Source organism: Ceratotherium simum, chromosome 28 (assembly GCF_057802395.1).
Source record: "Ceratotherium simum simum isolate JZ-2026a chromosome 28, ASM5780239v1, whole genome shotgun sequence".
NCBI classification, from domain to species: domain Eukaryota; kingdom Metazoa; phylum Chordata; class Mammalia; order Perissodactyla; family Rhinocerotidae; genus Ceratotherium; species Ceratotherium simum.
Genome location: NC_141927.1, coordinates 37,659,214 through 37,683,865, shown reverse-complemented (window position 1 = coordinate 37,683,865; position 24,652 = coordinate 37,659,214). Strand labels below are relative to the sequence as shown.

General features: G+C 40.0%; 1 protein-coding gene across 1 annotated transcript in view; it reads left to right on the top strand.

The window, feature by feature from the left end:
- The window catches only part of ZMAT4 (zinc finger matrin-type 4), a 204,392-nt gene that overhangs the window by 168,396 nt on the left and 11,344 nt on the right, over positions 1 to 24,652 (top strand). The window contains exon 4 of the mRNA XM_004441187.3: positions 11,598 to 11,754. Within this exon, the coding sequence (XP_004441244.3) occupies positions 11,598 to 11,754 (157 nt within the window). The remainder of the gene's footprint in view (positions 1 to 11,597; positions 11,755 to 24,652) is intronic.

Sequence of the window (24,652 nt, the reverse complement as noted above, 5' to 3'; positions counted from 1 at the left end):
CAGGAATGGGGGAAAAGAATATAAAAGTGGGTTGAGAGAGAAGTTGATAGTTTGGGGCTATAATTTGGAGGACAAGGTGGCAGGATTCAGGGATGCATTGGATTTAGGAGATGGGGGAAAAGGAAAGAGGAGTAAATCCTAAGACTATCTTAGGGTTATAATGTGAGCTAAGTATGTAAAAGTATAAAAGGCACCTAATACAATGTTTGGTACATATGACTCTCAGAAAATGGCAGCCTGGGGCCAGCCCAGTGGGGCAGTGGTTAAGTTTGCCTGCTCCGCTTTGGCGGTCCGGGATTTGCGGGTTCGGATCTTGGACGCAGACTGCCACTGCACTCATCAGCCATGCTTTGGCAGTGTCCCACATACAAAATAGAGGATGATGGGCACAGATGTTAGCTCAGGGCCAATCTTCCTCACCATAAAAAAAAAATGGCAGCTGTGCTCATACTGTGGAGTCTGAGGGTGTGGATGATGGTGGTGAATAGTGCTGCTCTGGAGGAGATCTCTCAGACATGGATGCCATTCCAATTTGAAGGCTGCCTCATCTCTACCCAATTTTAAAGTGATGTCTCCAACAAGAAACAACTTTTTGTTTGGTAGTTTTTGAGATTTTTCATGGCTTTTAGACTTCTGTCTTCCTCTCTTCCCATCTGCCTCTTGCACCGCCTTTGTTCTCCCTGGCACATCTATTTACTTGGAGCATTTTTGTTAGCCACTTCTCTTTGTTAGTGGAGCTTGTCTACCTTATGTATTTGTCCTCTCTCAGGAGCTCTGGCTACTTTCTCCATTTTGGGGTCTTGTAAGTACTGTTACTGTCTGTTTGAATATGTCTTCAGTGACTGAAAGCAAACCAGTGTCTTCCAAATACCAAAGGCACACAGAGAATTCTACATCCCTATTAAGTATAAATCTTCATTTTCTCTTTCCTTCATTGTCAAAATGACCATTTCCCCCAATACTGTGGAAATGGAGGCTTTTCATCCACTGAATGGATGGTTTTTATCCAAGTGACAGGATATCTATTTCTCTAGATAACAGTGGAAAATTAACGCTCATGCCAGCTTTAATGTAGACTCTGCAGATGTAGACACTGCAGCTTCTCCATAAGATATCTAAACACCACCCACCTTCCTAGCCAGCAGGACACATCCTTTTCATGTGGGCAAACTCACATTATAACATGTCATTGCCACTATATCCATTTCAGTATTGACTATGAACTTTATGCCAATGGACCTTTTCCTGAGACAAAGCAATCATGTTGATAAGAGAGCAAGAGAGAGGTTATTTTATGTGGAAAACAGACTTACATGACCGAGTTACAACTGGTTAATGGATGGCCACTTCAAGTCATTCATTCAGCAACCATTTATTTCATGCTTGAGTCTCTCCTATGTATCCAGACCTATGGCAAGTGCTGGAGATGGGGGTTGGGGGAAGGATAGTTGCTAAAGTTCTTGTCTCCAAGATGTTTTTGAAGAGAAATCCTAAAAAACACTAATAAAACAATTAAAGGACAAGACTCAATCAAAATACGTGGCACAGATGTTAAGGACTGGGAGAAGTCAGCGACAAAGTTGTGGATGAAGTTCGCAGAAGTCCTAAAAAGACTCCTGGATAAAATGGACCCTGACATCTGGATGTGATTTGAATAGGTTGGGAGGAGAGAGAACAGCATGACCTAAGTGGGGCGGACCAGGTTGCGTGAGAGAGAACAGTGGAAGATAAGATGGCTCAGGACCCTGCAGTGAGGCAGGAAGCATGACTTCTAGGTCTTTAGGTCCCAGTAAAGTGGGAGAGAAGGAAAAGAGACTTCTTTTCTGCTTACTGCATCTTTTCAAAGTTAAATACCAGACTGTAAGCAACAATATGCGTAACACTGGAAATAGTTGCACTTATTAGACATTTCATCTTATTACAGGGAATGTACTAAGAGCTACAGTTATTTTTATCTGTAGCAGGGGGTGTTAGATTGCTCTTGCCTTAGGTGGAGCTTCACAGCAGCTGCAGGTAGAGTTCCATTATAGCCACAAAATGTCATTAACCAAAGGGACACCAGTGATCAGAATTCCAAGGATGGCCAGCTAGTGCTCAGAGGAATTCCATACACTACAAAGGAGCCTACATGAACAAAGTAATTCTCATTATTTTATCCTTTCTCAATGGGTTTGCCTCCAAGCAGAAGATGCTTAGAAAATGAAGTTATGCTTCAAATGTCAGTATTTCTTTGGACTTTTGAAATTACTTAAATGCATCTCTTAGGCTTTTTTTCTGTAACAGCTTTATTGAGATATAATTCATATATCATGCAAGTCATCTATTTAAATTGTACGATTCAAGGGTTTTTCGTTTATGCACAAAGTTGTGTAACTATCACCACAATAAACTGTAGAACATTGTCATCACCAAAAAGAAACCCTGTACCCATGAGCAGTTGCTCCCATTTTCCCTCCCCTCTCCCTCCTGGCTCTCCTGCTCCTAGAGAATCACTCATCTACTTTCTGTCTTTGTAGCTTTTCCTATTATGAAAATTTAATTTAAACAGAATTATGCAATATAAGGTCTTTAGTGATTGGCTTCTTTCACTTAGCATAATGTTTTTGAGGTTCATCTGTGTTGTAGCATGTCCCAGTACTTTATTCTTTTCATTGCTGATAATATGCCATTATGTGGATATAGCACATTTTATTTATCTGTTCTACAGTTGATGGACATATGGGTTGTTTCCACTTCGGAGCTATTATGAAGTATACTGCTATGAATATTTATGTACAAGTTTTTATGTGGATGTATATTTTTATTTCTCTTGAATAAAATATACATTTGATTCTCATTTTTCACAGTAGTTATATTCTATAAAGTCACCAGCTCTGCATTAGCAAATACTGAGCCATTGCTCCTAGGGGAAATACAGCATTAAGTTTCTAGTAGCCTCTAATCACAAGACTTTCATCAACTGATCGATACATAAGCTTGTTTTATGTGTGTTTCTATTTAAAGATGCCTTGTTTAAGATATATTTCTTACAAATAATTGATTATATGTAGTATTTCCTTATAATGAAATGCTAGCTGAGAAGTGTTTAACATTTTCCTGACTCTGGGTAATATAGTAAATTTAATTGGCTTTTAGCCTCGTAACAATGCTGTCCATTATGCCTTTTCTATCAGTTGTTATCTCAGGCATCCACAAATACAGCCACTTTCCATCTTTTTCATAGCTTCATCATGCCCTATATGTTGAGTGGTCTCACATACACATCAGCAAATTTCCTCTTCCTTATCTGGATGTATGGTATTGTTCATTGATTGACATTGAACTCAGAGGGAATGTCACTGTTACTCATGCCTGAATGAAGCTGATTTAACACATGTATTTTTTTTTCTAAAGCACACCATGATCTTCTTGTGCTTTGAAACACTAGACAGCACTTCAGCATTACCCTTGGGGGTCATTTTAAGCAGCATAATCACCAACAAAAAGATAAAAATGCAAAAATACGTGGCACTAAATAGACTGTGAAAAGAACACTTGTTTTGCAGTGTGAGAGGTGAAACAAACCAGAGCATCACCTTGCTCAGCCTCAGCTGGGAACGAGCGTGTCACATGACTCAAATTTTTTGCCACTCCACCCGTGTCCATGAATGACCACAAAAATTCCACAGGTATTGATTTGGGGGTTACAAATAAATATTTGTAGGTAGGTAAATTTGCAAATACATATGTGTGAATACTGAAGATTGACTGTAACTAGAATGGAATTGCTGGGTCATATGGTAACTCTATGTCTAAACTTTTGTGGAACTGCCAGGTGGTTTTCCAATGTGGCTGTACCATTTTACATTCTCACTAGCAGTATGTGAGGGTTCCTAACTAATGCTTTTCATTACCCGTGTTTTTCATTTTAGCAATCCTAGTGGTTGTGAAGTGGTATATCGTTGTGGTTTGATTTGCATTTTCATTATGGTTAATGATGTCAAGCATATTTTAATGTTGTTGTTGGCCATTTGTCTATCTTCTTTGTGGAAATATCTATTCATACCCTTTGCAATTTTTAAAATTTGGGTAATTTTTAATAAAAATATTTGGAGACTTCAATATCACACTTTCAATAATGAATAGAATGACTGGGCAAAAGATTAGTAAGGAAATCAAAGAAAAGAGAAGACGTAAAAACAACTAGACCTAACAGACATCTATAGAATTGTCTCTTTCTCCCTTCAGTTCTTTCAGTTTTAACTTCATGTATTTTTTAACTCTGTGGTTATGTGCATGTATGTATGTAATCGTTGTGTCTTCCTGATGGCTTGGCACTTTAATCAGTATAAAATGTCCCTCTTTATCTCTAGTAATGATTTTTGTTTTAAAGCTTTATTTTGTCTGATATTAGTATAGCTGCTACAGCTTTCTTATGGATGCCGTTTGCCTAATATATCTTTTCATCCTTCTGCTTTCACGCATTTGTATCATTGAATCTAAAGTGTGTCTCCTCCAGAGAACATATGGATTGGTCATGCTTTCCTTTTTATCGTGTCTTACCATCTCTATGTTTTCATTAGATGGTATAATCCTTCACACTTTGTGTTATTATTGTTATAGTTGGATTTATGTCTACCATTTTACTTTTTATTATTCTATATGAGTCATATCTTTTTTCTTCTCTTATTTCTCCTTACCACTTTGGTTTGCATTAAGAGAATATTTTATATTACAACACTTTAATTCCTTTATTGATTTTTCACTATATTATTTTGAATTATTTCTTTGGTAGTTGCTCTAAGGCTTACCATATACATCTCAACTTATCGGAATCTACTTAAGATTTATACTAACAATTTTAGCCAGATATAGAAATGTTGCTCCTGTATAGCTGTCTTATCTCTTCCCTCTTTTTGTGCTATTATTGTTATAGACATTAGAGCTATGTATGTTATAAACCCAACAATATATTGTTATAATTGTTACTTTATGTAATTTTATTTCTCTTAAAGAAGCTGAGAAAAGGAATGCGAGCAGGATATATTTTAGTGTTTATTATATTAGACTTCTGATTTACCTTATCTGGTTCTCATTATTTGTTCCTGTGGATTTGAGAATTATAGTGTGGTGTTATTTTCTTCCTCCAGTACAGCTTTGCTCCCACCTACATCTTTTGTGCTGTTATTGTCAAATACATTATATTTATATATGTTATTGGCCTAACTATAAAAAAATAGATATCTTGTAAATATATTTTTAAAATTAGTTAAGAGAAAAAAGAAGAAACCTACATTTATCTGTCTTTTATAATTACATAATTACCTTTACTGGTGCTTTTTTTTAAAAATGAGGATTTGACTTGTCTGATGTCACTTGCTTTCAGACTAAAGAGCTTCCTTTAGTATTTCTTGTGAGGTGAGTCTGCTAGTAAAAAATTCTGCTTTTAAAAAGTCTTTAAATGTTTTTATTTCACCTCAGTTTTTGAAAGATAGTTTTGCTGGATACAAGATTCTTGGTTGATAGGTTTTTTCTTTCAGCACTGTGAGAACACCGTCCTGCTGACTTTGGCCTCCATTGTTTCTGATGAGAAGTCAGCTGTTAATCTTATTGTGGTTCCCTTGTATGTGATGAGTTGTTTTCTGCTGCTTCAGAGTTTTCCCTTTGAGCCTTTCAGCATTTTTACTGTGATCTGTTTGGGTGTAGATCATTTTGTGGATATCCTACTTGAATTTTGTTTCCTTTTTGAATGTGTAGATGAATGTTTTTCTTCAAATTTGGGAAGTTTTCAGTCATTATTTCCTTGAGTATTTTTTATGCTTCTTTCTTTCTTCCCTTCTGGTACTCTCATTTTATGCATATGTTGGTGTACTTAATAGTGTCCCACATTTCTGTGAGGATCTTTTCAATTTTGTTTATTCTGTTTCCTCTCTGTTCTTTGAATTGTATAATCTCTATTGATCTATCTTCAAGTTCACTGATTCTTTCTTCTGCAATTTCAAATCCACTGCCAAGCCCCTCTAGTGAATTTTTTATTTCAGTTATTTTACTTTTTAACTCCATAATTTCCTTTTGATTCTTTTTTATGATTTCTATTTTTTTATTGATATTCTCTAGTTTATAACACATTGTCATCATACATTCCCTTACTTCTTTAAGCACGATTTCCTTTACTTTGAACACTTTTGTAATTGTTTGAAATCTTTGATGTTGTTTTGAAGTCTTTGCTAGTTAAATGTAAGAGCAGAGCCCTCTTTTTTTTTTTTCCCCCTATGTATAGGTTATACTTTCCTGGAATTTTTTTGCATGTTTTGTAATTTTTACTGTTGTTGAAAACTGGATATTTTAGGTAATATATTGTAGCAGTGCCGGATACTGATTCTCCTACCTTCCAGAGGTTGCTTTGTTTACTTATTTATTTCTCCAATGTCTTGGCTAGACTATTTTAATAATGTCTATTTTCCCCATGAAGTGCAGCTACTAATGTCACTGCTCAGAGGCACAGTCTTAGGAATGTACACAATGACCTGGGATGATAGTGGTTTTTGCAGGAGTCCCTTTGTCTCTTTCTCTGATTTTCTCTGTTAAGCTGCCTGCCTTGGCTGGAATCTTACTCAGCTTTTAGGCTCTACTAATTGCTGGATGATTGCTCTGTTGTTTTTGCCAATGTTCTGGCTTATAAATACTCCACAGTCTGATCCAATTAAATTTAGTCCCTTTTGTTGGGTTAGTTTTTGAATCAAGCCTTCAAAGTTTGTTCTTACTCCAGAAAGGCTCTCCTTAGCTGTCTCTTTTCCTGGTTCTCACTGGTAAACTAGCTGGCCTATGGTTTATCTTGTTGCTCTAATGGAGTTATCAGCTTTCTCTTAATTGCTTACCACCAAAATATCCATCATTTTTGAGAGCACCCTTACACTTAAATCTTCCCACACTCTATTTCAAATAAAGTCAGTTCCTTTGGGGAGAGTTTAGGATCTTTCTGTTCTTATGTACTCCCTCTTTCCTCTTTGTTCTAATGGAAAAATCTCTGAGCCACTGCTTCAGACCAGAAACAAGGGCAGTGGCCTGCCTCTTTCAGAGTGACAGCCTGCTGTATTAGCTGGGCAGAGGTGGCAGCCTCTAGTCTTCCCCTTGTCTCTCCTGGCATGAGACTTCTGTCCTACAAGTGAACTGGGGCATGGGCAATCAGGGTCCCAATATTCTTGGCCTCCTGTGCCTGGGATAGAGCCTCTGTCCTATGAATGAGGGTGGGTGGAAGAACAGAGTACCTGATATCTTGGCTACATTTCCAGGAATTTAGCTTCTGCATCTTGGAGGTGAAGGTGAAGGGGACATGATAATTGCTGGTGGCCTGCCCCTCCTTATATCTTTTGATTGGGAATTGATGGGAGAGGGAGCTCTATTTTCTTGACCCACCCAACCAGGGTGGAGCTTTCTTCATGCTGACCTGGGGGATTGGTAGGGAGGGAGAGAGTTGTGGCTGATGTGCCATAGACTCTCTGTGTTCTTACTGAGATTTAATGTATTTTCTTGAATAAATATTTCTTAATTTTGTTTACTCTTAGGATAATTTCCAGAAACTTTAAATAATTGTTTGTTTTTTTTTAAAAATATTTTTCACCAGTTATGCTTGTTTTGCTGGGGAGCAGTTTCACAGAATTCCTCACTCTGACATTATGGAAGTGAAAATCTCTCTTTTAGGCTTTTTACATTGACATAAAGTAAAGAGAATGAGGCAGTTACCTGAATTAAGTAAAAAAAAAAATATATCCTTATAAAAAAAGAGAAAGGTCTTTGGGACTAGATTTCTGGCCAGAGTCATCTAGGCTTTTGTATCTTTATTGGATTCTTCTGAAAACTTTTAATTTTGCAAAATTCTTTGACTAAACAGCCTTAGGATACTCCACAAACTTTTTCCTTCCGGCACTGTGGACATTGCGCTGAAAAAGTCTAACTGAATTTTTACCTCCAGTGAAACCCATATTTTAAGACAATTTAAGACAAATGAAGGTTGCCCCTTCATTTACTTGATAGCTTGGGCCCATTCTCAATTCTTTAGGCCAGAAACTTTGAATGTATTTTTATTGAGGTCAGTTCATCAAACTTTATAGAGTTTTTATCCTGTACCGTTTATCAATATTGCTCTGAGTGCAGAAGGAGACTGTAGTAAAGATGATATGATCCGTAGTTGCAAGGAGCCTTTAATTTGGGATTTAGATAGCCGAGAATACACAATTAAATTCCAGTACTTGGCAGGCACTTGGTTAATATTGAGCTTTTTTCTGGGGAGTTGTGTCTGCATCAGGGTCATTAGAACAGTTAGAGTTTGTGGTACTTACAATTGCATCATGTGAGTTACATTGGCTCCTTTAGTAAAATATCCCATAAAGCATGTCCTGCTTGCCTCAAAAGCTGCCTAACTTTTCAGAGCATCATAGTCCCTCTATGTCAGGTACCTAAACTTTCTTGGTCCCTCTTCTACAATTATGGCATACTACATTCCGTGATATTTTCTTGCATAACACTTGGTTCTCCTCTTCTATTATTCTTTAATTCTTCTATATGATATGAAGGAGATTGTGCAGGAGAGCAGAAATCTAGGAATTTATATTAAAACTATCATGAAACTAACATAAATATTGGGAAAATGTTCCCCTACTTGAACTCTCAAGTTAGTTAATAAATTATTGAACCTCTGGTTCTTTTTCTGGCCATCTTCCTGTGAGACTGAAGGATATTGGCTTACAATTGATCTCCTTGCCTTACTTATCTCCTCTTTTGACTTTTACATCATGCAAATTATTAACCCCACAAACTAATATGAGCTCCATTCATTCATTAAACATCTGCAGGTCCCCCTGTGTGGCAAGCACTGTGTTTGTGCTGGGCTTCAATATCAATGAGATGATTTTCTTGACCTTGAAGGAATTTTGAAGGCTCATAAGGTGATTAAATATGAAGAAAATAAATGTAATAATTGGGTATGCTATCGTTCAAGAAGTATGTACAGAAAACATACAGGACTCTAAAGCTGGTGCCACTTCTGCAGTACAGTAGAGGAGGGAGGCAGAAGAAGCTTCACCTCAAGGAAGTGATTATAAACTGAGTCATGAAGACAGATTCTGCAAAGACCGGATTAGACAAGAAGTGATGAGGGAGGGCGTTCAGGCATGAGAAAGGCTTGAAGATGAAAATCCACACAAATAGGCTTAATTTACATGAATGGTCTTTTTCCTTACAATTGGGAGAGTGTGAGTCCAATAGGAGACTCTTATTTCCTTGATTATAATACTTTCCTTATATTTTCTGTCTGCCTTCTCCAATTCTCCTGGTCCCAACCTTCTTGATAACAGGGAGCAGACTTATATTCATCTAATACAGCATCTTACATATTTAGTAGTTCCTTAAAAATGTGTTGAATGAATGAATACCATAAATCCATGGATCATTATCAGTTTAAGGGCAGTTCTTTGCCCTAGAAACCAGTTCTGAGTACACTTCGTATAGTGATGCCAGCCCCTGTGTCTGGGCTTCCAGTCTTTCTGTAAAAACATGTGTATGTTAGAGCTCCAGGGAGAGGGGACTGGGCGTGGCCAGTGCTTTTGCTGGAAGTGGCAGAAGGGATGCACAGATTCTAAATAGATGTAGATTGTGAGTTAAACTTTGCCTTATGATCTCTTGCCTAATTTTAAGAAAAATTATGTGCTTTGATCTATATCACACATAAGTCAGTGAAAAGTGTATAATTCAAGCATCCTCTGTCACCTTGACAACTTTCCTTGTTTTTTTTAATGTAGGACTCATATCCTCTAACAGGTAGTGGGAAAGTACCAGCCTGGGTCTTTCAGACATTCTGAGCTATCTGCTCCTCGTGACTGGAGCCCATGACTCCCTGATTTGTCATCTCCTGGTTTTCCTGGGCTCTACCGCCTCCATGGGTTCTGTGGCATCTCCTAGGCTTAGTTAGAGGTGGGTGAGGGGAGGCGACTCTGCCCTTTACTGCCTGGCCCAGGTAGTCTCCACAGTGTACCACACGAAGGTGTAAAAGTGTTTATTTTATTTCTTTCTTTACTGAGGAAAAAACTCGAAGCACCTCGACTTTTAACCCTCAGCAAGGTACACTCAGTGGACACAGCCTCAGTGCCTGCCCAGGTGTCCTGCCCTAAGTTTTGTCCCTCTCCAGGAGAGGACCATTGGGCAAGCCCTCCTCTCTCCATAGGATCCCTTTCCTCTCGCTGACCCCTCCCCCAGCGCCTGGCAGTACACTTCCTCAAATCTCACTCGTTAACCATGATAAAGGGGTGGGGCGCACTGAAATTTAATATTCTAAAGTCAAGAGAATAAATGACAGTAGGTGGGGCTTTGTAACTCCAAATTGCATAGAGTCCCTTTTGAAGTCTCTCCCTTGTCCCCACCCCTGAACTGCAGGCCAGCCTCCTGGAGCACGCGCGCACACACACACACACCACTTCTCCCAGGCACGAGGGCTAATTATCAGAGATATGACAGACTAATGCCATAAGGAGGAAGGAGTTAGTTTTCTAACTGTCACATCATTTGCAAGGCAACACTCTCTCCAGCAGTCTAGACATTTTATTATTATGCAGAAAAATATCTAATTCCCTTTCTCCATCCCATCCCCACTCTCCTCCTCATCCCCATGCCATTTTAAATTGCACTCTTTGGGCCTGCTAGGAATAAGAGAAGGGGCTATTTCCGGGCCAGATCCTCATCCAAGGCTGCTCTTTAACAAAGAGATGCTTTGCTGTTGCTGCTCCATTAAGGAGCAGATGAGCTCCTTATCTGGGAGTCCACTGTACCTTCAATTTCTAACTAGGCAGGAGGGGAGCCAGTGGATTAATCTTCCCCTTGCATAATATAGGTAACTGATGATCTGTGTGCACAATAGCCAGGTCACATGGTCTGACAAAGGATTTATTTTTTCTGGATCATGATTCATTTTCATTAAGTCTTACAAAAGAATAAAAATCAAGCTGGATTGAAGTATTTTGTGTGGCATTTAACTAATCACCTTTCCTGAAGAAAAGGAAAATTACACAAACTCTCCTCAAAAATTCAGCTAGCATGGTCATCATAGCTTTTTGATATATACTCGAGTTAATTATGAAAAATGTTCACTTCCTTAAAAAAATTAAAAAAAAAAAAACCTTGAGCATGTGGCCGTGTATCCTGGTGAGGCAAAAATTGGTCAAAGGCAGAGCTGAATGGCAAATGACAATTTCTGCTAAATAATTCAGGCCATCTGAATGCTGATATTTTACTTACTTTAATGAGTATAATGGGTGCCGTTCGAGGATATTTTCCTCATGGTGCCAGATCTAATGTGTTCTCACCTAATGTGGGCCCCGTTTTTCTCCAGGTAACTCATCTCTGCCCATTTGTCCTGTAGTCCTGGTGCCTGGCAGAAGTAGCCACTAAATAAATGTCGGTTGAAGTCCGTCACTGAGTACATCTTAATGATGATTATCGTGAAGGAAGAAAGAGATGGCAGAACAAAAACTAGACATTTCAATACGAAAGTGCTAAATCTCATTTAACAAAGGAAACTTAGGATTGGAGTTCTCTCTAATGTCATCTTTTCCTCTCTCCCCTCACAGGGAAGCGATGCTGATATGGTGGATAAGAACAAATGTTGCACACTCTGTAACATGTCTTTTACCTCAGCGGTGGTGGCTGACTCACATTATCAAGGCAAAATCCATGCCAAAAGGTTAAAACTGTTGCTAGGAGAGACGACGCCATTAAAGCCCACAGGTACGTGTGCGAACGAGAGTGGTGGGGAGAGCCCAGCACTGCGCCTGTCCTCTTAATCCTGCTCCTTCTGCAGAGGCGGCTGCCAGAATCTGAGCCGAATGGTAGATGTCCTTCACAGCCTGAAGGGATGGGCAGGGATCCCAGCAGCCCTTGCTGTCATAAGACCATGAAATCCAATTGCAGGTGCTCGTTCTCCCAACCCGGCTCCTCAGAGTGGTCATTCAGCAGCTACATCTTCTGACAAGCCGTATGCATCCCGCAAGAGCTTGTCTATCACATCTGTTGTATGTTATGTAAGATATCATATCTATTATGTAATGAACACTTCTTCCCTAACTTCAGCTGGAATCAGTATGGGTAATGGAGAGGGTACAGTGTATGAGGGGCAGATTCCCTGCCTGCGTCTGTGTAATGCAAATATCATCCTCTTCTTATCTTGGTGGGGTGAGGGGGAAGATAACTATAGTTTTTAAAAACACTTTCATTTGCAGATAACTGAATTGTTTTTTTTTATGAGATGACATTCCTATCATTTTTGCAGGGAATCCTGTCATTCAAGCCTATTAACTTTCACAATAAAAAGCTTAAATATTGATAATAGATCATTTGACCTTCTACTTGCTTAACTAAAAATATTCTTTAGAAGGCTATCAAATCATGAAACTAAAATACTATTATTATGTAATCAAGATAGACTATTTGGACAAGGTTTACATTGTGGCAAAGATATTACTGGATTGGGTTATAACCCCAAGAAGTTGTGGGTATATTTCATGATGTCTACTCTTTCAGTGCAATTAAAATTTAGCAGTGCATTTTATCTTGCTGTCTAATGATTACTGCATAAATTGTGGGTGTAATTATTTTTTAAATGGTATTTTGGAAATTGGAGAGAATCTAAAACAATACTTGCCTTTATCCTCACCAGTGTTTTTCTCAAGAAAAATATCTTCTTTTTTCTAGAGAATAGCGAAGAATCTTTTCACTTAATTTTTTTCAACTTAGATTAACTAAAGAATATTGTTTTTGCAAAGGTGGCTATGACATTCAAACGTAGGATGGGTTGTGAAGCACATGAAATCTGGAGATAAGCTCAGCTTGTTTTGGGGCACACTTTGTATTGGCATTTGATAAGCAGCCACTTGGTGGAAACTCCTGATTCTTTCTCTCTAAAAGGTTGGATACTCACGTTGTAACCTACTCCCCATCAAATCTCTTGAAGTAGACACTTCAAAGAAATAGTCACTGAAAATTTTTTACCTATTTTCCATGAATGAGTAACTAGCCCATTTGTTCTCTCTGCCTAAGCAGAGTATTGTTGTTAAATTTAATTTTGGAGGTAGTGATAGAAGAGGAGAAGCTGTATCTTTGTTTATCACATCATTTAGCAAATGGGAGAGTTATTATTTTTGTAAAACAAATCACCACAGGGCAAAAATAGTTCTTTGTGAATTTAAATACAGCCCCAAGATAACTAAGTACCAGTTGTTTTCCTGAATTCAAATACCCTCAGAGCTGGCAAATATAACGTGGGGGTCATTTGTTAGTTGCTATCAATTTATTCCAAAGAAAAAATCAATAGCACTTAAACTGCAACCTTTACTTAATGACGTTGTCTTGGTGTCCACGGGGCTGACCCGGTGCTCACTGCGACAGAAGTCAGAGTGCTGGGTAGGCAAGACAGGAATGGGGGTGCGGGTTTGGGGGGGAAGTAGCACCAACAGCTTGTGGCTTGGGCTGGGGGAACAGATTCTGGATGCCTCGTGCCAACATCCCCCTTTCTCGTCTAGATCAGGGTCACCAGGCTGCACAGCACCCTTCTGCAGCTTATCCTCTCATCCATTCTCTCTAAAGCTGCTTTGCGCAGAAAGGATCTTGGAAAGTGGCAAGACCAGACAGAGTTGGAGGGCCTGGGAAGCTAAACTGGTCCGTGGGCTTGGGTTGGTGTCAACCCAGATGCTGCAGGGAGCAGAGAAAGCAATGTATCCTGCTAGAGGGAGGTAAGTCATTAGGTACAAGGATAAGCAAAGGGTAGGCTTTGGGAGGTGGGACATGGAGTAAAGGTCTGAGGGCCTGCTGGGAGGGTGGAAGCCAGTGCTGGGGAGACTGGGTGCAGAGATCCTGCAGAGACTCAAGCAGTACTGGCATCAGGAGAGTCTGGCAGGTGGTAGCAGGGCCCTGGCTGCAGTCCTGGGGTTCTAGGGAAAGGGAAGGCTGTTAAGAGTATGGCAGGCACCATCATTTAAGATGAGAGTACTGGGCTGGAAACCAGGTACAAAGAACAAATCAGAAACCTGGTTCCCAGACCTAGGATATAAGTTGAGGGCTTGGTCTCAAGCACGAATTCAGTCCCTACAAGTACAGGATAAGGACCAAGGCACCGGGAAAGAACACCCAGACCATAGGCTTCCCGAGCTCCCCAGTGCAGAGGCAAGATTGCCGTCTTTCCTTGCTGCCTGCAGCCAAGCCAGCAGTAGTTCCTGAAGGACTTCGCCCTCCATGCTGTGGCCACCCCATGTGCATCTAGGAACTGCTCTCCCTCATCTACCAGGTTGTCTTGAAATTACTTTGTAATGTAAACGAATGGAAAAGGAGAACAGATAAAACCCAACCAACTGAATCAAGAGGCCAGAGAAACAATTCCCCTGCTCAGGTATGCTGCTTAGGCTGCCCCTCTGTGAATAACAGGCTCTTGAACTGTGCTGATTCTGGGTAGGGATAATTGAAGCACAACTCATTGTTCTAGTTACTCCATCTGATGAGGCTGAGCCATTGGTATCTGTGAATCATTACCTTTCCTCCTACTCAGGAGGCACTGTGATGAAGCATCAGCTGGGCAATCTGCAGAATTAGTTGTGGTTTGAGTTGTCTTCTTCAGATGAGCACATGCTTGCTAGAATTTCTGAAATACTTGGCAGAGCCAGAGGAACAAAAACCAGTTCCAATTCTTGGTGAGTGTGTTTCAGAATCTCTGTTCTAATTCTTGCTCCTCTAGATCCTGCTTTAAGATGTAGACTAGCCACGTTCTCGCAAGGTCGGCAGACCTCAGTGTGGGGATCTTGTCCAGACTGGAGGCTAGGCTGAGGGTGCTGGAGTCATGTCATCTGCCACGCTGTGAGAAGTGACTAGAGGAGACGGGGGGGATAGAGGCCAGAACAATCAAGGGCATGAAAATCCCCTCACTGGAGGAAGAGTAAAGGAAGCAGGGGATGTTTAGCATGGAAAAGAGATTATTAGGGGGCAAATCTTTGGACGGCTGTGGTGGGAAAGAGAGATTCATGGCATGTGTGTGTTTGTGTGTGTGTGTGTGTGTACACATGCATGTTTGTGCTTGGATGCAACAGATATAACCAATGAACGGATATAAAATTAGAGAGTTAGATCTGAGCTCAAGATAAGGAAGAGTTTATTAATATTCAGAGACGTTTGAAGGTAGAGTGTGTGGCTATGGGGCCTGTTGAAGCAGAGGCAGGCTGACCACTTGGCAGGGCATTTCCTAAGGGGCTCCAGCATAATGACGTTAGCCTAGATGACATTTAGAGTCTCTAGATTACATTATTAGCCTAGATGTCGTTTAAAGTCATTCCAACCCTGAGATTCTCAGCTAGATGCTACCTACAGGCTTGACCCACTGACATAATATGGAAGAAAGAATACTGGCCTGGGAAGCAGGAGACAAGAACTCAGGCCTGGTTATATGATCTTTGGTAGTTCCATTATCCTTTTCAATTTCAATTTTCACTTCTGTCATTTAATTCTAATAGTGGACGAATTTATCTCACTGACCCTTATAGAGAGCAAATAATAGATTTAGAAGTGCTTTGAAAAGTAGAAGGTTTTGTGTTATTCACAGGTAAGCATTTGGTAAATAAGTTGATTTGAGGGCATAGCCTGACACCCTTCCTCTCTCAGAGCCCCTGACTTCCTGATTAACGTGGGGTTGTTCAAACACTTCCCTGGGAATAGCACAAGGGGACATTGTGCTGTGTCTCCTTGGAGACAAACCTTTCTGGGCTGAGTTCCTGAACTTAGGCAGGCCTGGCACTGGAGCTGCCCACTTGAATGAGGGATGGCCATGGAGCTGAGGAGACAGACAGGCTCTGGCATTAAGGAAACTTGCCAGGAAGAGAGAGACCCAGCCACCAACCTGGGGGCAGGGCCCTGGATCTGGGACTAGGGACTGGCAAGTAGAGGCAACAGTAAATCATTTTCAAGACAAGAAATCAAGATCTTTAGAGGATAAAATAAAGAACAGGACAGAATGAGGGCCCAGAAGAGGGTATAGTTCTTAGGAATACAGAAGAAGCTGTTTTCAGGGTAAACACAAAGTGATAAAAGGGCAATAAAGCTAATATTATTTACTCTTCTCTAACTCTGTGCCCTGTAACTTTGCACTTAAAATATTTTATTGTCTTTTCTCCAAGGCTGCTTCCCTTGTGTGAGTCTACTTTACCGATTGGTCTGTAAGTGCTCCTCACAGAGGAACACATGTCCGTACTTATTCTGTATTCTGCCACCTTCCCACACACAAGCTTGACTGCCATGTTCTTCTTCATGACAGAGAGTAACAGAAAAATGTAACCTGGCGTTCAGTCTCTGCTCGAGGACAAGTACGAGTGTAGAGGTATGGGCCAGTGTCCAAGGTCACAGAATCCTGAGGGACAAGAAGAATCAAAACAGCCCAGAAATCTGCCAAACAAGACATTGATTCAGTGTGACTGGGAGACGGGGGAGATGGGTGGGAGCTAATAGGCACGAGCAGGAGATCAGATCTGAGCGGAGGTTAAGTTGGAGGATGGGAGAAACGACCCAAGTGACCGAGAGGCTGGCCACTGAGGCTTTGCATTGTATGCTAGGGACTTTGGATGTGTGCTGGGAGGGAGCCACTAAAGGTGTTGGCCTGGACATCCCGGGTGTGGACCAGCTGGTACCAGGAATCATAGGAGGAAGCACAGTTAGTACAGAGGCTTGGGGTGGGGGCAGAGAGGAGCTGTGAGTTGGGAAGAGCAAGTAGGGTAAGGGTGAGGGAAAATTAGGAATTGGGGAGGGAAACTAAGTCTAGAATCCAAGGGCATCAGGATGGAGCAGGGCAGAGCAAACTCAGAGCTGAGTGATTCTGCCAAATCTGTTATTGTCTCTGTGGGCTCAACTGCCCCAGCCTCATGTAATGCCATACAGCTTCTGACACTGAGCTCAACAGATGCTTGCAGACTCGTCGTTGACGCCTCTAGGAGCAGCTGCAGGAAGTCCTATCTGGCTCTAAATGGAGCTTCTCACTGAGGGGAACCTCAACCAGCTCCAGTCCCACCCGGCTTTTTGGCCAAGGGTAGTTCATGCTGCATTGAGCATGAGGCCTTGTTGGCAATTGACCCACCCAGCAAAGCTGGCATTCTAGGACAAAAAAAGTCCATCCTAAGGGATAGAAGTAGCTTCTCCATGAAAGCTGAAATTCCCTCATCTGGTACCTCCCTTGAGTGAGTTCATAACTTGAAGGGTTTATTTCATTATTTTCTTAGTTCATTTCCTCTCAACAAACATCCTGTATCCTGGGAATATAAAGGTGGATAAGACACTCCTTGCCTTTCCGAGGTCACATGTAGTAGGAGGGAACATATGCACCTGACTGAATAAACAGCACATCAGGAAGATCAACAGATACAATAGGATGTTGAAGAGTGGTTGAAACAATGGCAGTGGGAGAAGTTATGAAGAGAGCTGTTTAAGTAAGGCCTTAAGAACTGTATGACCTATGGGGATTTGTGAGGGAGGTTCTCAATTTCTCGTAGGAATCCTTTTTCTAGATCGGGGTTTCTAACCTCCGTAGTATCAACATTTCTGACTGTTGGGGCGGGGGCTGTCCTGTGCAGTGTGGGCTGTTAGCAGCATCCCCGGCCTCCAGCCATTAGACGCCAGGAGCACTCCACTAGCTGTGACTATAAAACTGTCGCTAGACATTGTCAAGTGTTTCCCGGGGGGCCAAGTTGAACCCAGTTGAGAACCACTGATCTAGATCAGGGACTAGCAAACTGTGGCCTGAGTACCAAACTTAACCTGCTGCCTGTTTTGTACAGTCTGCAGGCCAAAACGGGTTTTTATGTTTTTAAATGGTTAAAAAAATAATCAAAAGAAGAATGTTTTGTGACACAGGGAAAATATAAAATTCATATTTCAGTGTCTATAAAAAAAGTCTTATTGGAACACTGCCGGGCTCAATTGTTTACGTTCCGTTTAGGCTGCCTTTGTACTACAGTGGCAGAGTTGAAGAGTTGTGACAGGGACCATAGAGTCCACAAAGCCTGAAACATTTGCCACGTGGTCCTTTACGTAAAAGGTTAGCTGACCTCTGATCTAGATAAGAAATGCTCTTGAAGGAGAGCAAGAGGAGAATGGTGGAGGTGTGGATTTATACATAAAATGAAAGCAGTCTCCCAAGGCGTACCCCTTTGAGAAGCTGGGGAGGGACCAGGATGGAGCTTGGTGGATAGGAGGTGACTGGGAGCAGAGGAATGTTAGAGATGTACCTTGGGGAGGTACCTCAAGAAAAGAGAATGAGGGGAACCCAGTGGCTCCCCCTTGTTAAGAACAAGAAAGTTCTCCAGAGAAGCTACAAGACTTGAATGATAGCAAATGTCTCCACCAAGTCTAAAATTCAACGACACTTATGATAACTAAAGAGATGAAATTATACCTTAATTGGTTTATACCTCCTGATTTTTAACTCTTATTTGAAATCTGAGATCTAATCTGTATTAGTTTCCCAGGGCTACTGCAACAAATTCTTATAAACTAGGTGGTTTAAAAAAATAGAAATTTATTCTCTTGCGGTTCTGGAGGCTGGACGGTTCTGGAGGCTGTGCTCACTCTGAAGTCTGTAGAGAAGTATCCTTCCTTGCCTCTTTCTGCCTTCGGGTGGCTCCCAGAATGCCTTGATGTTCTGGCTGTATCACTCCAATCTCTGCTTCCATTGTCACATGACCTTCTTCCCTGTGTGTCTGTGTGTCCTCTCCTCTTTTCTAAAGACACCAGTCACTGTATTTAGGGCCCAACCTCATCCAGTATTACCTCAGCTTAGCTTAACTAATTACACCTGCAAAAACTCTATTTCCAAATAAGTTCACATTTTGAAATGTGAACTTTGAGTGGTTGTGAATTTTAGGGGGACACTATTCAACACAATACACAAGCCACCTTCATTTAACTGATGGCAACTGACAAAGGTCACAGGCCCCAACATTATACTTGCTAGCTAGTGATTTTTCCCTTTTTTCTTTATGATAAACCCACACAAACAAGATAATCAGAATAAGAATGAGACTAAATTCTTAGTCAAAATCCTGAATAAAACCCTAAAAGAAAACATCATTCAACTATCCTTAAAAAACATTTTTTTTGAAGAGAATATGAATTATTCGGAAGAAATTTGAAGCATAGAAAAAAAGCTTTAAATTCTAGGTATTCCCCATTGTCTATCATTAATCAAAGTGAAATTTAAGATTACCTATAACATAAATGGTTAGGTATCATCGTTAGGATTAACAAGAAAATTCATTTGTGTTTGTGGCAGAGACGTTACTCATCCAAAACTTATTTGCTTTCTATCTTCCCCAGACTTTCAATTGATTGCGAGTAAATATAACGTGTGTTACTTTAAGACCAGGCTGCTGGAAGGAGGAGGGCCATTCAACCTACATTAGATTTTGCAAGAACAGGAAAGATGCCTTTGTTGTGATACTTTGGGGTTGTTTGTTACTTCTCGAGAGCCTATTCTACCCTGGTTGATACATTGTCCCTTAGAGTTAGTTTCACTTATAAGCTTTTATGAATACATCTATCATTCTTAGCAAAAATGGATATTGAGCACTCTGTTTTATGTAATTCCCGGACATCACTGGCTTGACGGTTAATGGCATCAAATTTAACATAATCATTCTTTCATTTTTGACCCTTAAGAGTTTGAAGTTGCTGTAATGGCATGTACGTCTTCACAACTCTGGAACAGTTCTGAAGTGTGATTCAGAGGCCTCGCAGCATACAGAGCACTTCTTGGCGCGTAGTAGGCATTTAATGAACTTTGGTTGGATAACTGAAAATTGGAAGCATACATTAGAATAATGTTGGGCATTTAAATATCTATAGTTTTATTTTCAAATACCTTGGTTATTTAAATTTCAGTTACATATGATCAAAGGCAGTGGTTTTCTAATTTTACAGGAAATGTCATGCTTGTCCACTGGCTTATCTTAAAAGAAAAACCCAAAACTCCTTTTCTCCTGGTAAATTGGGTGAAGTATAGAATAATGTAGAGTATAAATACAGGCTCTGAAGTCAGACCCAGTTTTAAATTCTGGTTGTACCCGTGTGATCTTTTCAAGTTATTTTAACTTTTCAGTCCTCAATTTCACATTGGTAAAACTATGGTAATACCTACATTATAGAATATTATAATAAAGAAGATATATGTAAAGTGCTTAATATAGCACATGTCCCACAATTAAGTATTGAATGAGTATATTATTGTATGTAAATACCTAGAGGTATATACACACACACAGTCAATCCTCATTATTTGCGGGTTCTGTATTTGTGAATTCACCTGCTCACTAAAATTTATTTGTAACCACAAACCAATACTCATGGCACTTTGGCGTAGACATGTGCAAAGTGGTGAAAGTTTGCCCCATGCGCGTGTTCTCGGCTGAGGTTGACAAGGCAACACGCCGCCTTCTCGTTTCAGCTCACACTGCAAATCAGTGTCCTTTTTGCAATCTATTTAGTGCCAGATTTTTCTCATTTTCGTGTTTTTTGTTGCTGATTTTGCCATTTAAACTGGCCCCCAAGGGTAGTGTTGAAATGCTGTCTGGTGTTCCTAAGATGAAGAAGGGTGTGATGTGCCTTACAGGGAAAATACATGCGTTAGATAAGCTTCGTTCAGCCATGAGTTACAGTGCTGTTGGCTTTGAGTTAAATGTTAATGAATCAAAAATATGTATTAAAGAAGGTGTCTTTAAACAGAGACACACATAAAACAAGGCTCTATATTGATCAGTTAATCAAAATGTGACCACAGGCTCACAGAACCTAACCCTGAATTTTCCCAAGGAGCAAAGTTTCAGTATTTGCTAATTCATTGTTCTCAGAGACTTTACAAAGAACATAACTACTATGAATAACAGGAATCGACTGTAACAAAAGTTCTAGTCATTACATTTATAAAAAATGTTTCAAGAAGTCTGTTCATCTCTCACAATGAAACAAAAATACATAACATTTTAGAGATTTTCGGGTGTGGTAAAACTATAGTTGAGAAGGCAGAATCTAACCTAATAATAAAATAATGATAGTCAATGATAATTGTAAAGATATTAGAAAAATCATATTCATTGTTTCCTTTAATCTTCATAAGAAAACACAAAGTATAAGGTATTACTATCTCCATTTTACTGAGGAGGAAACTGACCCTCTGCAGGGTAAAGTAACTTGCCTCGTCTTACATAGTAAAATACGTAAGTGGAACTTGAACCCAGGACTTCTGATTGTGCATTTTAGGACCTTTCATTGATCTCTAGGTGGTGATAAATAATGCTTCATGAAAGGATCTATAGATTTTTGCTCACCTAATGAACAGCACAATTCAAACTCCAGGGCTTTCACTAAGATGATTGGAAGCAACAAACACAGATATTTTTAAACTTTAGATCGAGTATTTCTCATTTATAGGAACAATGAGCAATGTGGGAGAAGGAACAGATAAGCAATGATCTCGTTCCCTCTGCTTGTCTTGTGTGTAAGTGTGTTTATCATATATTCCTCTTCTGAAATCTCATTGGTTCTCTTCTTTCCTTCCTTATTTCCTGTTGAAAATGAGAGAGATGGAGTTTCAAAATTTTTCCGTAAATTTCTTTGCCAGACACAGAATTGCTTGAGTTCTCTGTTGAATGAATAAAGATCACCGTATTCTAGATCTCTATGAAAGTTACATAAATTCAAATTGTGAATAATATATGCACTCCAGGTTCAATCAGCACCGCCTATTTGCATATAAGATTTTATACACCACAGCAGTTCTCTCATCTGAATCAGGGTATTTGGTTTGCCTGGCATAACCTGTCTAGATACTTGTTTTAATAGATGCAAACAATAGTTTGTCAAACAGGCAGATCTTCATAGCAATGCATTTTCTTTTAAATTAGGAAAGCTAGCATGTTCTAAGACATAATCTCTAGATCAATGCATTTGTTCCAATGATGTCTTTGGCTTCTCTAATGCTTATAAACACAACAAGTAATAGATTCATAGAATTTCAGAGTTGGAAGCTATTTACGAATCATTATTTCAACCATCTTGTTTTCCTAATGAGGAAACTTAGGCCTAGAGAGGTGAAGTCATTTGCCCAAGGTGATACAGCTGGTTGATGGCAAAGAGACTTCTCTTCTCTTGTAGTAATCTTTCCACGGTGTCATGCTATTGGGAGAAACCACAGGAATCGGGCTGCTGACTACCCTACAGTGAATAGGGTTTAAATGAATTAGCAGTTTGAGGTGAGCTAAATTCTTTTGGCTGCTACTTTTGTACACTGGATCATAAGAGGTTTGGAACAATGATCAGGTTAAGGCTACTGTCTTTTTATTTTATATTTGATAATCAGTAAAACAAAGGATCAACGATTGGATAGAATTAAAGATTTTAACAATGAGGCTACTGCCCAGGTGATTTTCACAAATCTTTTTTTTTTTTTTTTGGTGTGGAAGATTGGCCCTGAGCTAACATCCGTTGCCACTCTTCCTCTTTTTGCTTGAGGAAGATTGTTGCTGAGCTAACATCCGTGCCAATCTTCTTCTAATTTTTATATGTGGGATGCTGCCACAGCATGGCTTGATAAGCAGTGTGTATGTCCATGCCCAGGATCTGAACCCACGAACCCTGGGCCACCAAAGTGGAACACGTGAACTTAACCACTATACCACCGGGCTGGCCCCCACAAATCCTTTTAAATACCACAAACTCACTTTTCTCTTTTGGGTGATCAAATAGTGGTATAAGACAGTTGATTTCAGCAACTTTTATCATGTGGTTATACCTTTATTCCAGAAAGTGTTCTTTAACACATTTTTATGAAGGGATAGAGTAGAACAATAAAATAATCAATTTCCTGTGCTTACTCTGAAACTATCAATAGGAGATGTGTGTCAGGACTTGGAATCCGTACACAGCATACATTACTATTCAGAAAAAACCATCAGTGAGAGATTTTCTAGCAGCAACTCTTAAAGCATTTATTAAAGATAAGAACCCTAAAACTGTCTAGTCTAAGATATTGAGAAGGCATTTGAAAAATAAGCATTCTACCTGGAATAATTGATAGTAAATGTCCCAAACTGTATTCTCATCATTTGAAATATCTATATATTTTAAACATCAGCCTCAAAAGTCTTGCTTAACACTCAGTTTGGTTTCTTTAATAATCAGATGCAATAAGTAGGAATTAATGGAAAGCACTTGAGTGCAGTAAATATTATATTTTACATTTTTTACATCAATTTAAATTACTTCTGTCCTCTAGCCCTGAAGATTGGTTAGAAGGCCAGTCTCAGTCATTCTTTGCGGTACCCTCTCCCTCTTTGGGGCTGCCCAAGGGCCTAGAGGCATGTGTGTATCCTCAAAGAAGTCTCTCAGCCTGTGGGCTCTGGCTTTATGATCACCCAGGATGCTGTGGTGTGCTGGGCCTCCACAGGCCGAAGGTGAAGCCCCAGGGTTTCCTCAGAAGTGGGTCTCACTCACCCGTCTCCCTATGCAGGCTGACACATTCCTTCAGGTCAGAGACACCTGCTCATCGTTTAATCCCCTCTGTTCCAAGCTAGGCTGTAGAAGAAAAGGCCATGGCCCCGTATGGACATTCCTGGGGGAGGTCCTGCCACCTTGGACACACTCTTTTTAAGATGCCCAGTTCTCTATCCATACTTGCAACCCTCTTTTTTCCTAGTCCCTAAGAAGCCAGTTACTTTCCTGACATCAGGCACATCCCTCTTTGACACTCAGACCCCTTTACTTCTCAGACAGCCCAGAAAAAAATGCATTTGTTCCTTCTCTCCTGGAGGTAGGGAAAACCAGACTTCAAGGCTTAGCTCTCAGTTTGGAATGCAATGGAAAACACCTCTCATTTTATGAAGTGAGTCTATAGATAAATAAGACAATTAATTAATTTCTCAATAGGTTATTCTGTTACACAAATTATCAAGTGACACAGACAGACGCTAAGGAAATTTACCTATCTAAAAACAGAAAGATGAAATTTCATGGTTTCTTACTCTACTCTCAGCCTTAAGAGAAGCTGCTTCTCTTGTGTAGGATTTCCTGCTAAGTGACTTTCTTCAATTGTCTGTTGAGCACACACTAGTTTATGGCTTTAATGGTAAATCCACCTAAGGCTTTTAAGAGGATTTTGGCCACTTTGAGGTATCATGAATTGCGAAGGTGAGATTAAAGGGCTCAAGTAAGCCTTGGCAATCCCTTTTGGAGGCAGCTGTAGTTATCGTTGGGGATACTGGCTAAAGACATGATCTGGGAGTTCCAAGCACAGTCCACAAAACTGAAATATTTGAGGTCTTTGGAAGTCAAGAGCCCTCAGTCATTGGAAGGCATGGTTGCTGCTTTATGCCACCTGTTGAGATCAGTTAACTGAGAAGCAGGAGACTGGGGTGAAAGGCCTACTCATTAATTCTCGCTGTCATTCTATCTTGATTAGTGCCAAGTGCTAATCATTAGCATCTTCATTTTGCTTTTCAGTCAACAGAGCATATGAAATCTTAATATATGGACCTTTCATTTCCAGTTAATAAAACTAATATATCAAGAATGCTGGTGGGCAGGGGAGGCAAGAACTAACTGTGGCATATACATG